The following is a 17,007-nucleotide window of genomic DNA, read 5'->3' as shown; positions in this document are numbered from 1 at the left end:
GTTCCATGCTAAAGGGTTAAGAGGAGGCCACGTGAATACTGGTGACCCATAAACACTAGACTTCGGCACATAACAAGGCATTTGAGGGCCTAATTTCTCCTGATGCATCTAGCTCCGACAGTGTCTCTGAAATTTCTGGTCTGTTGGATATGAAATGGTCAGGGGTTGATTATTAAAACATGGAAGCTGTTTTTAGATAAATGTATTTTCTGACTACTTTTTGAGAACTTTGTGTTCGTTTAATTCAACAGCCCCTGCTGAACTCCTGTGCTTCTGGTTCTTTCTAAAAGATGAAATGAGTTGGTGGATCACTGATGGGATTTATAAAGACAAGAAAGAGTCTGGAAAACTTTGCAAAATAGGATTTAAATTAAATCCATCATTTGACAAGGCTCAACAGATCTTGCAGTTAAAAAACCTGAGATACCATCTACCTAAGCAGCAAGGGCCAGAGCTTGTTGATCTTATTTGTGTTGTATGGCACCTTATTTGGCAACTAGTCCTACTAATCCCTCAAGCCCTACATGGAGTAAGGATACTTGCTGCAAGTCCTCAAAGCTGCACAGCTGCAGGTGTGCAGAAATGCGATGTTCTGCAGAACAGGAGACTTTTGGAGAGAGCCCTCAATTCCCAGCAGCCTCAGCACCATCAGAAGGTGCAAGCCACACAGGTCTCAGGTATTTTTACATCTGAGTAGTCCCAATCATGTTACTTTCAAACTTCACACTCTAGCACATCTTCCCTCTCTTCTTTTCAGCCTTTGTATACCTTCTTTAAATTATTGTAACAAAATTAACTAGATTATCAGTCAGCTCACCTTGTGAGTTACACTAGGTGTCAAATAGCAACTTCTAGTTAATATCCAGACCATTTTCACTGTTGAACAATTGCAGAATGCACTTTAAAATCTATAGGATATTTAGGTACCTGGAAATGTGCCACTTTGCATTTGGAAAAATAATTCCATCCCAGGTAGTGTGTTTGTGTGTCACAGAATATGTTTATGTCTGAGTTCTCCATTCCAAATGCTCAAAGAGGAGAGAGAAGCAAGTACTGTATTTTTTCCCTGCACATGATCAAATGGCATAGCAAATGCATAGGAGACTATGTGACACAGTTTTTAGTTTTATTATATTATAAACGTAAATAAACAGAGAAATTGGACCTGGTCGAAATACTGTCTATTTCCATTCAACAACTTCAGTTTTTCAGACAGCTCTAAAACAAATAGATCTGTGTTATTTTGGGGTGTGGTTGGTTTTTTGTGGGTTTTTGTTTTTATTTTTTTTAAGTCAAAGCCCTATTTCCACACAGCTTTTTTTAGAATTACTTGCTCAGAAATCAGGAGATTCAAAGTTGAGGCAAGTAAATGGACAATAGCTCATAAAAGTAGTAACATTGCAGTAGTTATGCACAGTCCTTTTTATAGACAAATAAAAAGGAAAGCAGCTTGGTTTTCAGAAGTACTGACTGCCCATCTTTCCCACAGGGCTTTGAGTGGAGTGATACCAGACTAGAGCCTCTGAAAAATCAGATCCAATCTGCCTTCCTCAAGATGCTTAGAGCTTAAAGCAAACCAAAAGCATGCACAAAAGCAGCAACAGTTCACGTTGGTGGAGGGGTTTCAAAACGAGGAAGTGAAACACTGTCTCACCAGCAGACACTGGGGTATTGCTGGAGGTAAAGAAAATGCTCAGCAAAGGTGGATTGGAAACAGAGGCAGCCACAAAACAGAGGAAAGGGAGGCCCTGCTCAGAGCGCATTCCTTGCCCAAAGCACTCCTGGGACAGAGCCGTGGAGAAGGAATGGTATATGGAACAAACGGATAATGGACCCATTCCAGTAATGGTCTGGGAAGCAAAGTTTTTCTTCAGTAAGACTGGATTTTTTACAGCTAGCGTCCCCAAGGGAGAAGCACAGAGGCATTTGCTTTGTAGTATCATACTAAAATTTGCATCCTGCACAATAAAAAAAATGCACTTTCAGATTCTAAAAGTAGGTTACACTTGGGTGCTTACGGCTATCACTCACACAAGGTGCATGATGCTTGGAAGTCTTGTGTCCCAGAGGAAAAAGAAAAACCAAATCGAATCTCTTAAAATACCTGACTTTCATACAGTTTGAATTTTAACTTTCTAATTCTGTTACTATAGTTCAGGATGTCTGTAACCACAACGTTTTCCAAAATGAGATTATTACCTGTGGTTGGCTAGTGGGAATAGCCCAGTAGCTATTTTCAGCATGGGGAAGGGTGTTTCAGCTGTAAGAGTTCAGACTGAGAGCAATTACTGGCATATGTAGCAACATATACAGGAGGCAAAGCTCATCACTGACATACCTTTCCAATCTAGCAGAATTAGCCAAAGAAATAACAAGCTTGCATGCATGCAAGCAAATGATCAGCTGAATGCACTTGGGCCTGAGATTTTACTTTAAAATACACATCCAGACCTGTATGAATCCCATCCCACACATCAGGCTTCCTCACATCGTATATTGTTTCTGCTTCACACAGCTGCCATGGGAGAGAGCTGCAGAAGAGAAACCGAACAGGTAGACTCATAGCCAAAGTTATTTGCTTATTGTTGGCTTTTCATTTAAAAAAAAAAAAAAATATTAAGGGTGGAAATCTTTACTTTGGATATTTAGCCTGTTTGGGGAGAAGGAAGAGACATCCTCTAAACTCATACCCCTCTATTCACCTAAATAATGACTTTGAATACTTCCCAAACACCCCTTCACCCTCCTTTCTTGCAAGATTAATTTTTCCAAGTCTACAGACGCTGAAACTGAAGCGCAGACAGATTAATGTCACTGGACGTAGGTACTGCCGGGGCACGGAGAACAGCCCATTCTCAGATGTTAGATGGGTTAGTTCTTGGGCTGGAAGTTGAATCTCCCTGAACCTGACATTTGAAGAAAAGGTACCTGCACTTACAGAGCAACACAGTAACAAGGTGACTGACAATCATTGCCACTGCAAGTGGGACAGAGCAGGGCCAAAGGACAGAAAACCATTATCCCTCTTGTACCTGTCTCTTGTTTAATTAAACAAGCAAATCAGTAGGCGCATCGGAGGAAGCGGAAAATGTTCATACAAAACCTGAAAAGTTGTAAACTTCCCCTGAAACCCAGCTGGGAGAGCTGGGCACTTCCAACCAGGAATCAGACACCTCGCAGCTCACAGGTCAGAACTAACCCCTACTAGTTAAAAATGCAAGTACAACACTCAATCATCTCCAGCCATGTCCAGAATTTACTAATAAGAATTTAGTAACTCATATTGTTAAATGAAGCAATGAGGACTGGAGAGAGCAGTGAAAGAACAATCCTGTGACAATTACTGTAGTTTATTCACCAAGTTCCAGCAGCAAAAAGCAAGGTGTTATTTATGAGTTTCTAATTAAACTCATTCTAAAACCCTCCTGGCCACCAGCTGGTGAGATACAGCAGAAAGAAAACACAATAAAAAGAAAAAAGGCAATTAAAGAGGCCTTCCTTGCCTTGACATTGGATAGCTGTTTTTTGGCCTTTAGGTGCATGTTTCCAAATGAAAGGCAGCCCGTCGTGATCAGGTGAAACCGCAGAGCGAGACTCACTCTTTCCATCTCCAAAGCTCCCACTGAAACATTCAAACACCTAACCCCCCGCTGAACATTCAGTCCCAGCAACACCGGGGAAATGTAACCTCCACCACGACACTCCCAGGAAATCAACACCTATCAGCTACCACGGAATAATTAAGAGAGGATAAAAAGACAGCTGCCTGCCCTCTGCTTTTTAATCATGGATCCAGCCCCTCAAGAGATTGCTAGGCTAGGAGAGACTTAGAGAAGATTAGCCTTTTCATTAATGTCGGGGAGCGAGGGGACAGTTTCAATAACTTCCACCAGGCACGTTCTTAGCAGCGAGGCAGGCAGCTTGTTCAAGCAGTACCTCCCTGCCTGGTGGTATAATTGAGACTATAACCGAGATTAATTCTGAGCTCAGAAAGCATGGGGAGCTTTCCAGAGCAATCTTTCTTCTTTTTAAAAAAAGAAGAAAGGACAAAAAAAAAAAAAAAAGCTGGTGATAAAAGTAAGTTAGTTTTAAACAATTATACTTTTCCCTAATTTGTCTTTCCTACTTGGAGATCTTCAGTATTGTCTCCAGACACGGATCAGCACCTAGAGCAAGAAACTATTATTGTTCCCATTTTTAAGATCAGAAAATAATAAAGAATTTAAGAGATTCTAAATAAACTTTTAAATTCTATTTACAACATTTCAGAACAAAAATAATAGATTCAATTTTTACATTAGCAAAAACAAACATGCATTTTTGACTTGGATGTGCAAGTCAAAGCTTCTTCTGAACTATGAGAGTTAACAAGTGACAAGTATAACTTGGTTGAAGCATTAGATTCTCTTCAAAGTGGTGAGCCTCCTGCATGCTGTTACATGCAACTAGAAGACACAGGAGTACATGCCCATGATAAAATAATTTGTTTTCACTCCACATATCTGGAACCGACAGCCCTTCAGAGCTGTGATGAAATCACGCTGGCCTGCTGATACTTCCAACGTACCGTTTTTCCACCACGCCAGTGTTACTCCACACTTGCTTCTACAGAGATTTTTAAAGTACAAACTCTCAGAAATAACCTCTCAGAGATGCCACAAGGGAACCCCAAAAAAAAAAACAAAAAAAAAACTTAAAAGGGTTTCAAATAAGCTAACTTAAAACATCAATCCCAAAGATTGACAGCTTAGATGTACTATTCCATCTGTAATTCATCTGAAGCTTTCTTCAGAAAAGTGAGAAAGCTGAGGATTTTCTTCCCTTTAGGCACCTCCAGCTCTTCATGGCTGGGCACTAACAACCCTGTACCCCCACCGATAACTGCAACCAAGACTGGACTCAATAGGAGAGGTATAAGTAAGGGAAGGAAATAAATGTCAACACCCAAATTCGAACTTCTTGCATCCATGAAATACCCTCTCTTGCACATCAGACCTTGTGGAATGAGAAGGGAAAGGGGCAAACACTACGGGTACTGCAGCCTTCCAAGTCTTGTCACCGAAATTGAATGTGGTGCTGATGACTCTGCCCCTATATTTATAAATGGGATCCAGGGGACTAGATGCAGTAGTACAACTGACAAACCCTCTCAGAGTATTGCTAAGGAGCAAAGGCATCTACAGAATACACTTTCCCTAGAGGGAAGCTGAGCGTTCATTGTTTAGAGGTTTCAAATGAAGAGTTGATTTACTTTTTTAAATCATTCAGGTATTAAGACCTCAGCAGGAGAACGATGTGGCAAAGTTCAATAGCTTTGTTGTTATGCAGGAGGTTGAACAAGGCAAGCAAAACAGCTCTAAGCTATTTAGTATGGAGAGGATTTATTGCCCTTTAAGGACTCCGATTCATAGCTGTCTTAGTAAGAAATAGATGTATCGAGCTCTCCTGACAGTCCTTGGAAGCTCTAACCTATTCAAAAAGATAAAATAGAAACACCTAGGTTTTTATATTGCAGGAAGACAGGCTCCTGCTTCTGTTTCAAATAAAGCTTTGGAGTTTCCTGTAGAACAGAAAATTCAGTTTAGTCAGCATGGGGACAGAGCTTGCCTAGAACAACAATCAAAACCGAAAGAAGTAACTGATAACACAGTCTACCACAGCACACAAGCCTCACCACCATCCCTGCAAAAAAATGCAGCTGCTTTGGCTTGCCCTGTCAGTCAGAAGGAAAGTTTAAGGTACTCTGAACAGCCCAACTCACAGCCCTGTTACACTACCACGGAATATTAAAACCACAGCAAGTGTTTGGATGCATATTAGGCACAAACTTAGACATACTTTCTCTAAGTTAAAAAAAAAAAAAAAAATTAAAATAATTGCCTCTAACTCTACTTTTTGCACACATTTATAAATCATTGGCTTTCTACTTCCAATGTACATCGATATTCTACAAAGAAGAACCAGAGGCATGTTGCTTTGTAACTCTAGTCTTGGCTGACAATAGCACCAAGAATTATTTGCTCTGTAGCATGGAGTAAGCCAATAGTTTGTTGGCATATCTAGGTTGACTCGAAGTAAGTAAGAAAGAAGTAACAAAAATATCATCCCAACCTTAACAATTCTAGTTGTGCCAACCAGTTGTCTAGGTGCATGCAACTATACCGATAAGAATTTGGTCGAGCTAGACATATGCTGGGTGAAGCAGCAGCACAGCAGTGCAGACACAGAAACTCCCCTCAGCAGTACATGCTGTGTACCCAACAAAGGAAGTGAGGACAAGACAATCATCCTTTATTAAAAATTAACAAAGAAAAAAAAACGACCCACAGCAATTCCAACATCATCTAGAGAATCAGCATCATTAACAACTCCATATTAACCATATGAACAATTCATTTAACGAAACGACAACTTTATTGAAGAAAAAAACCCCAGCACTTTAAGTAAAGATTTCACTTCATTACAGGAAAAATTTTAAGTTAGGAAAAAAGGCGTTTATCAAAGTAGAAGTCAAACAGTGTAGGGACATAGAAAAAGCACAACAAACAGAATCAGTAACAGTATAAAACATTGTGGAGAATTTCGGAGTTTGGTTTTTATTTTACAAAACAATTCCACAGCAGTGAAAAATTTAGTGTTGTCACATTACCGCGAGGCACACGGTTTTAAGAAAATATACCATTTCTGTGCTTTCTGTCCTACATGGTCAGTATTTGCTCCGGTTGTAAACATCAGTATTTAAGACAAATGTGTGTTTAAACATCATCCTCCTCCTCAGTTTTGAGAGTCTACAATAGCAACAATGATCTTACTTTCATTAACATGATTAAGTACCAGAACCAAGAAGAACTGTTCTCAGAAACTCAGAGGCTCTTCCAATCGCTCAGCACACAGCAAAAGGGGATGACCTTCAAGAGCCCGCGCTGCTCCACACAGCAGTTCCCAGAACACGAGTTTCAGACTGCACATAAGCAACAGTGCCACGAGCCTCCACACGCACTGCACGCCAGCGGCAATCGACCCGCAAGCTGTGATCGATTCCGGCCTGACATCCCGCACCCAGCTGGAAGCCAGGCTACAGCAGAGCCTCCACCCTCCCCCAAACTTGCATAGTAATCATTCACACATAGAGCCTCATGCATTTTCTTTTTAAAAACATGATCTCTCAAAAGAATTTCAACTCGGTGCAGAAATTTCTTCCTTGTTTTTTTTGTAACAGCTTATGAACAATCTTATTACTGTAAATACGAAACAGCATGCAATTGTTCACATCATCACTGTAGAAACATCTCCGATAGTACCAGTATTCACAACGGACTTCACCAAATAAAACAGAGCAAAACTTCGAAGTAATGAAAAAAAATCTCACATTGTAGCGTATAGAATCTCAGTGCTTTGGGAACAGATGAGTACCGCCCCCTCCCCCCATTTCCATTTCTACCACATCAGTTGATCCCAGGATATGCCCATTTCATGCTAGAACTGTAATGCTAAGGCTGCTCGGTTAAGGTTATGTCATCCGTACTGCAGAAAGTAAAAAAGTGGACAGGCAAAGTTGACCAACAGTGAGGCTGGGCAAAAGCACTTTCTGGTAGAACACCAAATCCTACCATGATGGGCATCCAGCACCATACAAGTTTCTTTAGGAAAGTCGGCCTTAAGTGCTGCAGGCAACTGAGCAAGGACTTTGGAAAGGAAGGAGCTTTGTGATTTAAAACACAAACATCTCTTTTTGCAGTAGAGCACACACAACAAACATTGCTGCCTTGAAGGACATTAAGATAGAAAGCTAGAAAGGGCTTCAGAAATGCCCACCATGCTTCCTGCCAACCAAAGCTGATGATACCAAAACCTAACACAAAGTAGTTTTAATGACACAAGAAATGGTATAATGGTATAATCTAATTCAGATTGAAATTGGTCAAGAGGGAACACTCGTACACTAGTTTACTCCCCAATTATGTAAAATCATATAAAATACACAAAATTGAAAAATCTTTTGATGATAAACTTGGCAATAGCCTGAACACAACTAATTATAAATTAATAGGAATCTGAAGAGTTTTATTCTATAGAGAAGAGTTATTTTAAATCAAAACTGCTTGTAAATGAAGTGACAAACTCTGAGTATGTTTCACATATTGGCAAGAATATGGTTAAGAGTCTCTCCTACTGCCTGACCTTCACAGGAACAGAATACAACACCAAAGGGCAGCATAAACCCTAGGGGCACTCTGGTGATCCTTATGTCTTTGCCACCTCCCCTTGGGTTCCCTTTCCTTAAGGGCATAATTGCTTAGCCTCATGTGCTATGCAGTCAAATTAAGATTTGTTCTTCTCTCTTACTAAATAAAAGGCTGTGGAGTTGCAATTACAGCTTTAAAGAGGATAGGAGGATGGGAAAAGAAAAAAAAAAAAAAATCCATTTAAGTTGACCGCTATGTGTTGGTAGTTTCCTAAATTTCTTAATTCTAAGTGGCTGTGCTCACAGTCAGCTACAAGGTTCCAGTTAGCTAGTATGCAAGTTGAAAAACTAACATTCAGCATACCCAAATCCGGTGTTCTTCCAGAGGAACTGCTGGAGAGTTACGGTACCACAATCCTGCACAAACTAGTCAAGGATTAAGCAAAAAGCTTTTGTTCTTCCTAGTCTGAAGTATTCAAAAAGACCCCCAGAAGTCAAATTCCATTATGTTGACTGCTGATGAGCCTGCAATGATGATCTAACAAAACTTTCCTGGGGAGGGAAAGGAGCAATAAGGTATGCTATACTTGCAGCGTTTTGCAGAAATGCCCAGAGCTGTTAAAACTAAAGAAGTACTGGAATGTAAAAGGCATTAGGGTTGCATTTCAGTTGCCCTTATACAATGGAATTCTCTAAACATTATCAAAGTCCTAATAAAAGACTAACACGGGTCTTTTGACAGATGTAAATTATGTTTTGAACTTACTCCCTGATAAAAAAAAAAAAGACAAACATCAGTTTAGATACTTGTCTTAGATCAGTCAGGGAAAAGAAGTGTCAATATTCTTTCATTCCCAGTCTCTCTTTGGTGTTTAATTCTTCCTTTCAAGAAAAGTAATAGTCAACCTAGTTATTTCAACACTAACTTCCAAAACCTGGGGGGGGGAAAAAAGCACCAGGACACAGCACTTGAACATCATCCTGTCTAATTGATTCATCCCAACATCAGTGCTATGTTTTCAAGGTGGCATTTTCCATTCAAATGCCTTTGTAACAGTAACTCTAGCCAGCTGGAACCCACAGAAAGCCTGATAAAATTTCCCTTTCATACCATCCTCAAAAAGGAATCTTTTTTTTTTTTTTTTTAGAGGATCCTAACGGCATGGTGGTACTGTGCTTTATAAATAATCAGAAGGACACTTAAGTTTAAGATTTTGAATTAACTCAGTTTCTCTTAACTTTCTGGAAGCCATAGAATTATGTGGCTTCACTGTGGGCTTATACTTTATTGCCAAGAAGATCTAGGCTTTTCCTACATTAAAATCTTTGTGGTACATGTCAGGGATACACTTGCCATGCAAATACAATGCTGTTAAATGACTGAACTCTTGGTAGATGGGGCCAGCGAGGCTTCAGTTCACACTGAAGTCCACCAGATAATCATCTTCATAGACACTGACTCCAGCAAGACAGTTTGGTAAGAGGAAAGGTGAAAGCACTTAAACAGTATCCCACACAGCAGAAGCGGGAATCTGTGCTCAGATATTAAACTGACCACTGTAATGGTTTGGCAGTAAATGATTATACATAGCTCAAAAGATAAAGAGAAAGTAGAACGGCCTTGGAGTTTGGATAGTGACTGCTCAGCATTTGTTTGGAGCTGGCAGCTAGACTGCTACACACTTTCTTTGCTAAGACAGGCAATGGAAAATTGTACTTTCTCCTCAAAGCAGTTGCTCTCTAGTGTATGCAAGAGCTTTTGGAGAAAGGAAACTGACCCCACTTATTAAAAAAAAAAAAAAAGGCATTTTAATTTATTTACAAGTTCTGAAAAAAAAGGTCTTCTCCCCAGCCCAGACTGCTTAAACAACAGCCCACTTCCACCTTATCAACAGAGCTTGTCCTTTGAGAAAAGACATACATGAATTCTCTCTTTGCTTACCTATCATGCCCTCAGCTTTGCACTGCTCCTGTGCTACAGCTGGGGGAGAAGAGAAGCACCTTGCTTCACGTGAAATATTTCATTTTCCTACCTTGTATGTATTGCCATTAGCTGTAGGCAAGGCAAAGAACTTAGGTTCCTGGCAGCTGAAATATTCTATTAACCTTATTTTGCAAGTGCTTCTCATACAGGAACAAGTTTTTACAGATGAAAACATTCCTCTCATGTATTTTAAGAAAACATCAGTCCAAACTGAAAATTAAATACGTCACTGAAGATGCAAACATTTCATACTTACTCCAAAAAATCTTTTCATCTAGAATTAAATCTTTAAGAAGTCTCATAAACCTAAAATTTTGCAAGAGAGGCAGGAAAAGAAAGAATACCAATATTCCATTATCCGAGGCAAACAGTACAAAGATTCAGTGACACAAGGCTATTAAAAAAAACCCGCACAAGTTCTCAGTGAGAAGTTGGCAACTGATTTCTTTTTCTTGAAAAAGAAATCCTCTAGACTGGCATGGTCCCATCAGAGTCGAGGTCTCCATTTTACAGACTTCATGCATTACTCTCTTAATTTTGCAAAACCAAACCAATACATGATTTTACTTCAGAATCATCATAACAAATTCCGGATCTCTGCCCAGTTCTTCTGCCAGACTGAACTTCATTTAATCACAGCACCTTGTCCTACAGACACCATTGCTTACAAAACGAAGCAATTGCATACACTGGATTTAACACAGGGAGCCTCTAACAACAAGCTGAAAGGCACATTTTTAAGACAGAAGTAGGAAAATACATACGCAGTGATCTTAACACAGTTCTACTAAACTTCCTAGAAGTTCGTGAAGCATCCAGTATTCCTGTTAGGACAGACAGACCGAAACACATTTCTTCACAGCATCCCTATAGGCAGGAGAAAGAATAAACACAACAAAAAAAACAGAGAGTCACCTCAGTTATGCTGCTTGATGAGACTCATTCCATGGTGCTACCACACTGACACTGAGGACTTTAAAGATCAGCTGACCACGTATTAATTGTGCTTACACAATTTGCACGACTACACACATGCATTAGAGACAAGCGGCCCTGCTCACCATCCACCTGCCCAGCTTCAGTGGAAATGACACCTGTGAGCCCACATCAAGGCAGTGCACTGAAGAAGCCCGGGGCTGATGGAGCCAGGCAGCCAACTGCATGCTTGAACACAGAATAGCACTCACAGGGGAGAACAGGAAAAAAAGGTACACAGAAGAACACACTTGTCTAGTAGCATTTTGGGCCAACATTTAGGCATTCCAAAGGCAAGCCTGAAGTTCAGCGTGTGGTCAGCACACTCATATATTTTCTGAGGAAGCCCTCTCATTTTGTTACATTTGTGTTCTCCCACTAGAGAAGATGCTTAATTTCATTTTCAGGTTTAACTGCTTGTATTTCCTCCCCTAAAACACCTGCCTGGAAAAACTTCTAAAGCCATACATTTCAATGCTTCTATAAACTAAGCTTCTGTATCATTAAACTTCAGGATGACAAGAGGTAAGGGAGTGGGCAAGCTTACCTTGCAAATGGTATGAAGGAAATGCTGTACCTAAGAAGAAAGATTTTTAAAATTACTCTTCATGTCAAACTTTTATCAGAGTCACAAACAGGAAGAACCCCTCTGATGCTGTAAGCAGGTAACTGCAAGATACACAGCCAAAATGAAGCTTTGGATTGTAAGCAACAGGAAGGAGTGCCCTTGCAAGTCATCCTAGCCCCACCAGGTTGTGAAACACTATGGCAAAATCAGGGGGCATACTGCAACAGCATTTTAAATGCAGTTCTGCTGCACCCAATATTCCTCATGCCCAACACCTACAGGCAGGTAAGATTAGTCTTGAGGGCTGGCTAGATATTCGTATCTGTTTCTGTACTATTCTGTGACATTACACAGAGCATATGTTAACTTAAAGAACACTGACAATTTGATTGGCACATCTGGGTCTTTTAACAAGACAAATTCAGGGAAGTGTAAAAGAAGAGTATCAGACAGTAAGCAACAAACTGATTTAAAAGGGAAAGAAAAAAAAACAGTTTTACTTCAAGCTCACAGAAATTAAACACATTCAAAGGAACTTCCCCAAAATATGGAGCCCTGAGCTCCATCTCCAAAGCCTCTGAACTGGTGCGAGCAATCACAAAGCAGGAACAAGTCAGCTCCTCACTGATGCACTGTCTTGCATCTAGGGGAACAGTGAAGCAGAAACTCTCCTTCCCTCTGACTCACACAAGGTCAAAATCCACTCACAACTCAGCTACCGATGTTAGGTGCAATAGCAAACGGAGTGTGTGGGGAGGAAATCACTTACCATGCCAAGGCAAAAAACTGTAAGATGCAGAAAAGGAGCACGAGTCCTTCCTTACGCCACTGAAGGAGGTGAAAAGGGGGGAGGGGGAGAAGAAACCGCAGACAATAAGACAACAGTGTAAGAACCCTTTTTTTTTTAAAATATACTCTGTTTATATATACATATAGAACTCAAGTACTCACCCAGAAAGCAGAACACAGCGTTAGTACCAGACACAACTAAAAGAAAACAATTTCTATTAAACACAGAAACAACTCCAGTTTTTAGATCTTGTAACACCGTAACAGGTTCCTTCACAGAGACAGAGTGCATAAGAGTTCCCCTTATTTAAAATGCTCTTGCTATTACATTTCTGAAGTGAATTAAAGCAATGAGGAAGTGTCAGCCTGACAGCTCCAGAAAATAATTTTACGGCTGCAAAGGAACACGAGGAAGATGTTCCTGCCACTCTTTTGCAACATCAGCAGGTCCCTACTCCACCCCACACACTTCTTGGTGTCGCAGGTATACACCACACTTCATTGTTTTGCGTAAGACTTTTCAGTTACAACTGCAGTCTTCCTTCTTCTCTAGATGCCACATTTCCTGTTGATTCTCAAGGTTACCATGGGGCTGAAGTTACATCACTACTTAATTCTCACCAATTAAGACTACAATATACTTTCAGGAACTTCCAGCTACTGCCTGGTAGCTTTCCTGCTCAATACAAAGTCCAGCACAGCCACTCAAACTGGCATTTTTAATTTTTTTCCAGTTGCACTGTCTCTTTACTACAGTTAAAATCTTGGGGGGTAGTAGGCCATTTTGGATTATTTTCCTCTTTTAATCCACAGTTTTAACAGTAGCCTCCTTTTAGTTCAAGTTTTCATTGTCAATTTAAGACATGACAGCTCATTTTAGCTATGACAGATGCTGATACTTGAACTTCCCTCATAAACATCTAACAGCTTTTTGATGCACATGTACCATTGTGCTACTAGAGATTATAATGTGCATTTTTCTGCTTGAATAAAAAAGGAGATTTAGTACTGCATATTCAAGAGAGCAACACATGCATTGCAAAGGAAATTGATTTGTGTATCGGTCTAAATACTGCACCATACATCTAACAACTGGCTTTATTCCAGTGAAGGACATTCCAGGCATTCTCCTGGCTCCAGGCATCCTAAGCGCATACAAAACATCCACACTACAGAGTAGGCTTCTTGCCTGCTGCCGGTCTGGGAGCACAGAGAGTCCATTTCTCAAGCTCTACCAGCGCCAGCAGCCTCTCTAGGTGTTCAGATAGAAAATAGGAAGCGCTGATGCCAAGCAAACGCTCTGAAGACATTCACACTGACAACGGGAGGACAGTTTCATGCAAGTTAAACCACCTTCCAGATTTTAGACTCTCCAATGGGAAGGCTGAAGAGGCAAAAAAAAAAAAAAAAGCACATGCACTTTAAACAAGCAAGAGTCTGAAACTTAGCAGCAATTTTCACACCCCCTACCCCAGTAAAAGGTTGGTCACTATTCTGACATTCTGAAGATAAAAACAATTCCAAGGGCTGACTTCAGCTGAACATTGAATTTGCAATTTCATTGTGTCATATGAGTTTCAAAAGCTACCAGCCAGCTGGGATGATTTCTGTATTTTTAATGCAAGATGACGAAGGCATAGAGATTCCCCAGTTGCTTTGTTAGGAAGTAAAAATTTTATCAAGGTAGAAATACCTACACAGCTCTTTAAAGCCAATCAGATAGAATATAAAAAGACAAAATTATGCAAAATAGATTGTCTAACAACTTCCATAGTAACACTTTTTAAAAACTAGTTTCCCACCTTTCATCTCTCAAGCAACATGAAAATCTGATGTTGTGACCTCAAGCATCCTAAAAAAGCGTGTGCATGGTTCACACGCGCCAGCCGCAGACCCTTCATGCTCCTTTAGCACAACAACTTGGCTTCAGCTCAGCCTGTCATAATAGGAAGGTGGTTTGCTGGTGCTACACATACTGTTCCACTATCGCAGATGTGCAGGATGTTTGATGTTTTAAGCAGAAAAAAAAAAAACCCAAACCAAAAAAACACCCATAAACACATCTTAAGACATAGTTAGATCAATGTACATAAAACAACTTTACAATTGAAATTGTTCACAGGTTAGCAGGAGTTAAAACTGATTTCTTTGATACTTACTAGCATAACAACAGTAGCAATCAAACGTGTAGGCTCAAACATCCTTTTCAATTGTTTCATTGGTCCCATAAGAAAAAGAGTGCTATGAAAAATAAACCACAAAGAACACAGAGGTAGAAAGGAAAAAGTGAAACTAGGTAAGATTCCTCACTAAGTGGGGTTATTTTTTTAAATTGCCTGCTGTCATATGGGGCATCAGTACACTGTCGTTCTGGTAATCAGTGCTGCACAACAAAACAAACAGGACATAATAAGACAAAATCCATTCCTGCTTTTCTTTGTACAAGGTATTTATTCTATAATTTTATTCACACTTGTTCAGTTACAGTTAACATAAGCAGGGCAGAACCATAAAACTAGAAGCACAGGTCAAGGTCAGCTTCAACAAGATCACTCTTGACAGATGCTTTTTTAACCTGCTCTTCAAAAACACCAGCCACAGCGGCTCTGCATGGATTACCAGGTAACCCAGCTCAATTCCTCTATGTAGAGGGCTGTTTTTAGGCATAGATCCATTCTCTAATCCCTTACCAGATTTGCAGCCCTCATTTACAGCCCTGGTGATTGATACTGCATGAATTATACAAAGTGAAAGCTTTATCTAAGGTGGTATTTCTACCTCGTATAATGCATTATTCTGCCTCATTACTATATTATTTCCAGTTCCCTTCCTCATGCTTTCTAACACCTTGTTAAGTTTCCTTAGTCACAGAAGGTTGTGTCTGCCACAAAGTCAGTGGGGCTGTGCTTCAGGAACCTCAACAGCCATGGAGGCTTATCAAATGGAACATTATCAAAGGCACAATGGCAAAGAGTTATTGGGGGGGGCGGGGGGAAGACACCAACACAATGAAAAAGCCTCAATACTCAAAGCATGAGTTTGATTCTTCTTTACTGATGAGTAACTTCTACCTTGAATGCATTGTTAATAACAACAAACAAAAGAAAACTTTTCTTTACCATTTCAGGGCACTACTGGGGAAACGCCGTTCTTTAAAATTCAGCAACAAGAGAATGAGCTACGTAAACAAATCTTCGCACACAAATGCAACACACTCTATCACTTCTGCACCTTCACCCATTGTTCTGATTTAGTATCTCATCTTTATTAAGGAATAATACAAGAAGATTGTTACCTCCCAATAGATGCAATATTCCCCAGTGTATAAAACACTGCAAAGAGCACCAGCCCCTTCCTTGGTACCCACAGCAGACAACTACCCTAAAAACGAACATTTAGAGAGAGAGGTGTAAAAAAATTAATATTGTTTTTCAATTGCAAGAGAAATATACCCAAGAAACGTCACAAAAAGAGAGTCTTAGGAAAACTTCAGCCCAAACTGTGGAGTCACACACATGCAAAAGTTAATTACATTTGCTGGCCTTCTTGTTAAGAGTTAGTGTGGTGCACCTAAACGTAGCCGAGTCAGGCATCCTTCCAGAGACTCAAACAAACCAAAAAAAAAAAAAAAAAGAAAAACAATCAAGCAACAGCATACAGCAAGGTTGTAATTATTGGGGTTCCTGAAACTCAAGTATCAGGGGGATCTGGCAAAAAGTCCTTACCAAGAGCGAGCACAGGCATCCTATCGCAAAACAGGCAATGAAGCCCTTCACTCTGGTGCCCCAGCCTAGCGAAGTTGCGTCGATAACCTAGAGACGAGGAGAACGACAGGGGCGCACGCCATTACCCGCTCAGGGACCTGGGCGCCCAGGGAGGGGGTAAGCTGCCCCCGAGGTGCTACCCCCTGCCCGCGGCCTCCGCGCCCCACCACCCTCTGCGCTCCCCCTTGTCCTTTTCGGGCTCGCTGCAGCCCGTCCTCCCGCGCCCGGCCCGCCCGAGTTGATCCGGGAGACCGAGTCCTCCTCTCCTCAGAACGCAGCGCCCCTCCCCAGGCGCCAGCCTCCCCCGGCACCGGCTGCCCGCGGGGGACTTGAAGTGGAAGCTCCAGGTCCCAGGCGGGCTCCAGGCGAACCGCGGTCCCCGCCCGGCTCCGCCCCGGGGAGCCGGGGACCCGGCGACCGGGTGAGGCGGCGCAGGCCAGTCCCGCCGACGGCCGACCCGCGCCGAGGGGCGGGCCGGGGCCTCCCTCCCCCCTCTCGCCGCCGCCCGGGCCCCGGCACGCAGCCCGCCGCCCCCGGAAGGGCGGCAAGTGCAGGGGGAGCGGAGCGGAGCGTTACCTCGGCCAGGCCACTCGGCTCCTCCGCATCGCGGCCGCTCAGCACCCGCTTGAGCTTGTCCATGCCGCCCGCCTCAGACCGCGCGGCTCTGCCCCGCGCGCGGCCGGACTGCCCTTCCCCTCCTCAGGGACTACCGGCCCCGGCATGCACCGCGCCGCCGCGGGCT

General features: G+C 41.7%; 1 protein-coding gene across 2 annotated transcripts; it reads right to left on the bottom strand.

The window, feature by feature from the left end:
* Positions 1–9,282: 9,282 nt before the first annotated feature.
* Positions 9,283–16,958, bottom strand: SFT2D2 (SFT2 domain containing 2). Of its 2 annotated transcripts, XM_075436418.1 has the most exons (8): positions 16,842–16,958; positions 16,227–16,313; positions 15,797–15,882; positions 14,661–14,742; positions 12,664–12,699; positions 12,482–12,540; positions 11,692–11,721; positions 9,283–11,036 (listed from the first exon to the last, which is right to left on the bottom strand). In XM_075436418.1, exons 1-8 carry the CDS (start codon positions 16,902–16,904, stop codon positions 10,997–10,999), a joined length of 483 nt encoding a protein of 160 aa, XP_075292533.1. In that variant the 5' UTR covers positions 16,905–16,958; the 3' UTR covers positions 9,283–10,996. The 2 variants fall into 2 exon arrangements, with proteins under 2 accessions (XP_075292533.1, XP_075292541.1); XM_075436426.1 differs by lacking the exon at positions 12,664–12,699.
* Between the last annotated feature and the right edge of the window lie 49 nt (positions 16,959–17,007).

Source organism: Opisthocomus hoazin, chromosome 1, assembly GCF_030867145.1.
Source record: "Opisthocomus hoazin isolate bOpiHoa1 chromosome 1, bOpiHoa1.hap1, whole genome shotgun sequence".
Taxonomy (NCBI): domain Eukaryota; kingdom Metazoa; phylum Chordata; class Aves; order Opisthocomiformes; family Opisthocomidae; genus Opisthocomus; species Opisthocomus hoazin.
The sequence above is the reverse complement of the archived record's forward strand: the minus strand, read 5'-3'. Positions and strand labels throughout refer to the sequence as shown.

Bases quoted from the DNA above. Each gene is read 5' to 3' on its own strand.
- SFT2D2 (XM_075436418.1), bottom strand. From the start codon at position 16,904: ATGGACAAGCTCAAGCGGGTGCTGAGCGGCCGCGATGCGGAGGAGCCG. The intron at 12,541-12,663 runs GTGAGTACTTGA...CACCTCCTTCAG, and splicing joins CGCTGTGTTCTGCTTTCTGG to TGGCGTAAGGAAGGACTCGT. The intron at 11,037-11,691 runs GTAAGCTTGCCC...TCCTGCCTATAG, and splicing joins TCCTTCATACCATTTGCAAG to GGATGCTGTGAAGAAATGTG.